Here is a 7500-nt window from a genome sequence, read left to right as displayed (position 1 = left end):
AAAATGTAGATTTCATCAGCTTGTTTGTGTTGAAATTCCCACATCGCTTGCGCTCAAATTTTTTGCCCAGTAATAGAAAAGGTGAGCTCTTCTGAATTGAACGAAACATTAAAAAAATCGCAACTTAGTTTTCACACATGTCAAATGAAAACTTTTAGTGTAAGTGCACTTTCGGCAATGCTACTTAAATTTTGTTGATAGGTAAGGATGTAGATTATATCGGCTAGTCTGTGTCTGTTGATTTCACAGATAGCCTCTTCTTCTCATTTAATTTATTCACGCAATTTTTGATTTTTGTTCCTTTTTTCCTTAGAAAAATTATATCTGTATGAAAAATATAGTAGCGGAAGCAGCCTGTGTGTTAGGTGTGAGGGAAAGAAATGCTGAAAAGCCTTTTCAAAAAATCATGTCATTTAACAGCCGCACCGGAAAATAAGTGGGTCAAACACAAAAATATACAGGTCTGCTGGAAGCGTGCTTGAATCTTCAACAAATGAGCCCAGAAAATCGGCAGGAATTTGAGACGCTGATTAATAAGAAAGCAGTTTCTATTTCCAAAACGATGGAATTGCCTGGTGATATAGAACCTCGTCTAGGAGAGTGAATTTTTGACTTTGCCGGAAAAGAAAGGTCAACTTCACGAGTTAGACATAACATAACATAACAACATTTTATTCAGGAAGTTACAACACAAATATAAAACCATCCTGAAAAGGGAAATCGTGAGCTTAACCTTGTATAAAAACAATTTCCCTAACCAAAAATTTACAAAAATTATATAAATAAGATTTAATAGCTACTGATTCAATAAAATTTCAATAAATATTCAAACAAATATTCAAATAACCATTGTGATCTCTGTGTTGAATTCTTACATTTCTTGTCCACTTAATAACACTTGATAGAAAAAAAAAACAAACAAACAAAACAACAATCCGATGTCTTGCCGTCATTTTGCCAAAGATGCATCCAATTGTTAGTAAGACGCAAGATAACTTGTTTACAGGCAGCAGCTGAAATCGATGTCACTTTCGATTTTGCGATTTACTTGTGCAGCCAAAAGAACAATAGAAAACTTAAACGTAGCAAATATCTCCCATACTATTTTTTGCTGATGGTAACTTTTTATATTCGCGGCACAAAATTTATGTTAATGTCACAAAAAAAGGTTGCTGTTATTCATCGTGGTGAAGTGCAATAATAATAAATTATTCTCGTTTGTCTCACGATGTGGTCACTTGTGATGAAGATCGCGACGTTTCGACTGCCTACTGCTAGTCTTCATCAGGCGATGAGGTCGACTGGTTACGCATCACCTTTTAAGCAGGATGCTCCACTGTGATTGGTGCATTTTAATCCTCGCTATTTCGGTTTGTTGTTTCTTCGAGGTCCGCTGTCGTACGGTTCCCCTGTTGTTGCGTTTCTTGATCGTGGGCATCCATGCTTCCGGAATTCTATTCCACTATCCTTGTTGATGTTGTTAGGGTGAAGTCTTATGTGAATCGCCTCTTTGACCCTGCTTGTGTACCAATGAGGATCACGATCAATAAACTTTACTTCGTTCCAAAGCGGGTTGTGTCCGGTGTTGTTAGCGTGTTATGAAACGGCGGAGGTCTGGGTACAGGCTAGTTGGATGTCTCGCTCATGTTCTTTGAATCTATCTTGCATAGATCTTCCAGTCTCGCCGATGTAGACTTTACCGCTTTCACAGGAAATCCTGCAAACCACGCCATCTTGTTTAGTCGGCTCGACTAAACATAGGGTAAAACCGCAATAGAGTTGTGCTCGATCGTGGGCTCAGCACTGCTACTTGGTATCCTGGTCTTGGTGATTTTCTGCAAGAAAGAAAGAGGGTAACCATGAGAGACAAGAACAGAAGACTGGTGTTTCTTCTCCTTGCAGACAACAGAGGGTTTTGTCACGAGACCTTTGGCGCGCTCGTAGAGACACTTGACAATACCGCGTTTTACTGATTGCGGGTTGTGGGAATCATGCGCTAAGTACTGATCGGTGTGCGTAGGCTTCCAGTGCCCGCTGGTGGTGAGGCGGCAGTCCGGTTCTCTTGAAACTGCGGTGTCAAGAAAGCGAGTTTGTAGTCGATCTCTGTCTTCATGGTGAAGCGAATGGAAGGCTGCTGGTTGTTCAGATGCTGTAAGAAGCTGTCAACGTTTCCGCGATCCACGATGGTAAAAGTGTCGTCAACGTAGCGTTTCCAGATCCTAGGTTTGTAGACCGAAGGAGTTATTGCCTGTTGTTCGAAACTCTCCATGTATAGGTTAGCAATAACAGCGGAGACCGGGCTTCCCATGGCTGCTCCTTCTAATTGTTCGTAAATTGAACAATGTTGAAAACTAACCAATCACAGCGGAGCATCCTGCTTAAAAGTTGACGCGTAACCAGTCGACCTCATCGCCTGATGAAGACTAGCAGTATGCAGTCGAAACGTTGCGATCTACATCACTAGTGACCACATCGTGAGACAAACGAGAATTGTTTATTATTAAAATTTATGTTGTTTTCTATGTTTTCATGTCACCTTTTTTATTGCTGATGGCAATTTTTTTAATTTTTGATCGACACCTTTTAAAAACTCCCTTGTGCTCTTCCTTAAAAATGGGTATCAATATTTCTTTACTTTTGTATCAATAGTTGTTTTGCATAAAGCACACCAACAAAATCTGTACAATGCCTAGTTGGCATTTTTGAGCATTAAAATAATCTATAGATTTAGCCAAGCCTAAAAGCGAAGCTCTCGGCTTGTTTATTCTTACTGACTGTAGGATTAGTGAAAATAAAAGGCTTTGGAACGGTCCGCCTTTTGGTTTTCCCGGATTTTGCTTAATTATGTCATTTTCTTCCCTGCGTAACTTGTGAATTCCACGGTTAATTTCACCTGAAAAACCGACTGATCGCATGAATCCCGAAGGGATGAGTGTGATATCGGTTTTTCCAGCGAAATCTACTGTCGAATTCACCAGTTAGGCAATTAATTTTTCTTGAATCGCAAGAGTTTTAAAAGAAAACAAGCAAATCCTCAGCAAGCGAACGGAAAAGAAAAGAAGCCATTTCAGAGTGGACTGTCAAAAGCCATTGAGAGGGATTCACGCTAAAATTAGAAATCACAGACGTACTTTAGCTCGTGATGCAACAGAATGTACTTTATTTATTCCACTTTATCTCTCAAAACGAGATCATTTACATTTTGATGTACTTCACTGAAAGACGCCAGCTTGGCTTAGAACCAGAATCGGCTAGAAAGGACAAACTTCAAACAAGATCTCCAACAAATTACCTGTACGTGCTCTAAACAAACGTCTGTAAACACAAGCTGGTGATATGTCTCCTTACTTTTACGAGAACTCATTGCGATTACATGTTTAGAACATAAGTGCAAAATTTTCTTGTCTCTGTCGAGGCACATCGAAAAACAGTTAGGCAAGCGGAGTAAGAAAACTTCTTGTTCGCTCGCATTTTAAAGCCAAACAAACCAGCAAAAGATCGATTATTTCTGTCCAAAAAGAGTACAGATGATTGTTATTTAATTCCAGTTAAAAAATAAAAATTCGAGTTCCATTCCTAAGCAAAGGAAAAAACGACTAAACCACTTTTTATAAATACGCATCCACTTGAAATAACTCATCCGTAGAAATAACAAACGGTTTAGTGTCCAAGAAAAGAATTTGTGGAGTAACTTCTTCCACCAACTTTAAGCTATTACTGGTGTACCGTTTTGTCGTTCTCGTTCTCTTTCTCTCTTCTTTCGTTTCTTTTCTTCTGTCATAGGCCGTCCAGGCATCTTGCAACCTCAGTAGAGTCAAAATTAAAAATCTTAAGATATACCAAAAACTGCAATTCAGAGCAAAAAGCAGCCCTAAACAAATTAAAAATAAACAATCAGCTTTAAGTTTATATTGCTCCAATGCTTGACTTGAATAAATACGTAGCCACCAGTGTGTCCTAACCACAGCTATATTATGTTAAACCCGGACTGAAACCAGCGAAAAATGCAAGAAAAATATATTTTCCAGAAGAAGTTCAACTTTATGTCGCCTCGAATCCAATGTTACTCGATTCCCATTTATTTGCTTCAGTCTTTCTGGGTTTATTATTTTACATATTACGTCCTGGAAAACAAAACGCAGCTCAGTTGACAGTTCTGGAATAAAGCGCTGTGTCAAGTTACTGCACTATCACACGTATGCAATGCGTACTGTTACGTGCTGGAATAACCAAGAGATGTCCGCTGTCCGCGAAGAAGACATGAATGAAAAGAACTCCCGAGTACGATATAACTGAGGCACGCAACAAAAGTGTGACAACGAGCAGTTACCCTTTTTCACTATTATTTAATTAGTTATACACTGTTACATTTTCTTAGGTTAAAGATTAAGTTAAGCAGTTCGTAAAGCAAAGCAGACTTACTGTCTTTCATGGCCATTCCAGGTATTCATCTCGATTATCCTCCTCCGATTGTAGACAACAATGCGTGACTTTCTTGATTCACTGGATTCTTTCCACTTACTGGGTTTTTTGTGCACACAAACTCTTACGGAGGACTTCCACTGACTTCTTCATCTTCTTTCCTTTTCGGCCATTCTCTTTCTTCTCTTTCTTCTGTCCGGATATTGCAAGATCAAAGGTTATCGCTCCACCACAGTTATCGCAGTTGATTTTCACTTCGTCACAGTATCGCATCCATACTAAGTTTAATCACAGCCGGCCACTAGGGTAAGCCTCTAACAAAGAGTTTGTTCTATTATTTACAAGCCTGACTTTATACTTTTACTCTAAGCATCTAGAGTTTTCTGTTGCTATTTATAGTCTATTACAAAGTGTACTATTTGTAGAAACTGCTGAAAATTTCAGATTGAACGATAACTCTAGAAAAGTCTGGAATTGCATGACAGATAAACTAAAAGTAACTCTGATCCTCATAACTACGTATTTTTCACTTTGAAAAGAGTTTACATCGAACTAAAATGAAAGATACTCGTCGAGTGCGTCTAGAAATTTGTTTCAATCTTCGTAGTGTTTTGCTTGATTTTTAATCGTTTACTGAAAAACGTGTTTTTGAGTGTGCTCATTTTATGACATTATTGTATCATTGATGAAATGGTAAATGAAATGAATCATATATGAACTGCTGATATGAAATCAAGTGAAGCTATGATCTTTGCGCAGTTATGAATGCAATTTTTACAATTGCGTAGAGAAGCCTGAAAAATTCAGGACTTCAACTGGGTTTGAACCCGTGACCTCACGATTCTGGTGCGACGCTCTAACCAACAGAGCTATGAAGCCACTGAAGTTGGGAGCTTATCATTTGTGGGTTCTGATGTTCCCGTGGGGAATGAATCAATGATGAAATGGTTTAAGGAAATGAATCATATCCGCACTTCATATATGATTCATTTCATATACCATTTCATCATTGATTCATTCTTCACGGGACCAATTAGAACCCACAAATGACCAGCTCCCAACTTCAGTGGCTTCATAGCTCAGTTGGTTAGAGCGCCGCACCCGAATCGCCAGATCACGGGTTCAAACCCAGTTGAAGTCCTCAAATTTTCAGGCTTCTCTACGCAATTGTAAAAATTGCTTTCATAACTGCGAAGATCATAGCTTCACTTGATTATTTTATCATATTAAAACAGTATCTGTGATATACAAATTAGCTATGAAATGGCATCCTATGCGCATTTGCGCCAGCTGACTGTGTCCCTTTAAAGTTTGTTATTTCCAAGTGCGAAAAACTCGCGCCCTCGTGCGTACCGTTGGTTTTTTTTTCCTCCTGCGCTTTCTTTCGCGTCACGCAAAAAGGACCAAAAACGTGAGAGACCTGTCACATTCTGATTATTTTGATGTTTTTTCCAGTGAATTTCTAAAGGTTTTTTCAAGCAGTGGCTCTGAGATCTTCACTCGTGATCCATGCTTTGAAGATCATCGAGACGTGGTAGAATTGCAGTTTGGCGAAGGAAACTTCGTTACTCTACAGACCCAACTATACAGCAGATACAGCCATCTGAATCTAGAATTTGTTATAGTAAGAAGAAGCCTCCATTCAGGTATACCTAGAAAGTCGCTTTTATCATTTTGTTTTTCTTTTAACGAAAAACGAAGAAAGTTGGGAAAGAACTCGAATGGGGTAAAAGCTGTTCTTTTTCTTTCTTGTTCTCCGTATTACTTTTAAAACAAACAAATAAACACAAAGTCTTCGGTCTCTATACGTTTTGCTCGGATCCTCCGTAGCAAATGCCTTATTTTAGGGTGCTTGTCCTACTTTTTAAATTGTTATGATATTGTTTCGTTACGTTGTAGCTCTTTCTCCATCAAGTGCATGGAATATACATGGTTTCAACACCAGCCAGAAGAGTTTATTTGTTGACTGGAGCAACGTACCACGAGACTTACCAGCCGATATCTTCATTTTGTCCTTGAATCAAACGAGACCGCGGTTATATTACAAAGATGGAGGAAGAAGTTCATTTCTAACTATAGTAGACTCCTCGAACACGTCCGTCAATGTTTCAGACCTCCCCGTATTCAGTCAGTACATAGTCCTTGTTTATTTGGTTGATGTGAATGGCGACATCTATAAAAGTGACAGCATAGTTGTCCAAACAGATGAAGGCGGTAAGTTTAACATTTTAAAATTGACAAAGTTTGTTTACGCTTTCGGATACGATCAGTTGATCGGTAAAGAAAAGATATTAAAGTAATGTTAATCGACAGTTGGGTGAATCCAAGAATGGCAATTCCTTTTTATAACAACTTGGGCATTCAATCTTGGCAATGCTGTGAGATGCATCGAAACGTCAGTCGCTTAACATTAATTAGTTTTGATATTTCTTGTTTAAGCTTAGCCCTTATTAAGATGTACCCTTTAAACCACTCCAGAGAATTCAAAAGAAAGCTATCCGTTTAAATACCATTTCTAATTTTGATGCTCATACTAGTCCTTTGTTTGCTCAACTCAAACTTCTAAAACTTCAGGATCATATTAAACTTCAAACTGTTCTTTATGCACCAGTTCATAAACGGTAAATTACCAAAGACGTTTGATTCATGTTTTATCAAAACCTCAGATAAGCATGTTTACACTCGCTCACTCCCAACTAGTTTAGCTTTTTCTTTATCTTGGGAGACCAGCTACTGTTGTATTTTTAATTCATACATTTGTTGTTTAGCTAGCTAGTTATGCCTAATCGTACCTTTTACCATGCTTCAGCGGCATATCAGGCGAGTTGGCTAGAGCAGTGAGCCATTAAGTTCGTATTTTGGGGATACGTAGTCAAGCCCAAATACCCTTGGCGAGACCAAACGAACCTGATATGCCGAGGCTTACTAAAAAAGGTGCGATTAGGTGTTTACCGTACCCAGATTCAGCCAACTGACCATGATATCCTAGTCATATCAAGTCAGTGACTTGAGATCACAGGATATCTTGACAGTATACACGGATTCTGGTTGGCTAATTCGGAATTTGAACAGACTTAA

General features: G+C 38.7%; 1 protein-coding gene across 1 annotated transcript in view; it reads left to right on the top strand.

Moving 5' to 3' along the window:
* LOC138009461 (uncharacterized) overlaps positions 1 to 7500 on the top strand; it is a 33837-nt gene that overhangs the window by 3369 nt on the left and 22968 nt on the right. The window contains exons 3-4 of the mRNA XM_068856481.1: positions 5878 to 6068; positions 6322 to 6636. Of these exons, the coding sequence (XP_068712582.1) occupies positions 5878 to 6068; positions 6322 to 6636 (506 nt within the window). The remainder of the gene's footprint in view (positions 1 to 5877; positions 6069 to 6321; positions 6637 to 7500) is intronic.

This window comes from Montipora foliosa, chromosome 7 (assembly GCF_036669935.1).
Source record: "Montipora foliosa isolate CH-2021 chromosome 7, ASM3666993v2, whole genome shotgun sequence".
Taxonomy (NCBI): Eukaryota; Metazoa; Cnidaria; class Anthozoa; order Scleractinia; family Acroporidae; genus Montipora; species Montipora foliosa.
The sequence above is the reverse complement of the archived record's forward strand: the minus strand, read 5'-3'. Positions and strand labels throughout refer to the sequence as shown.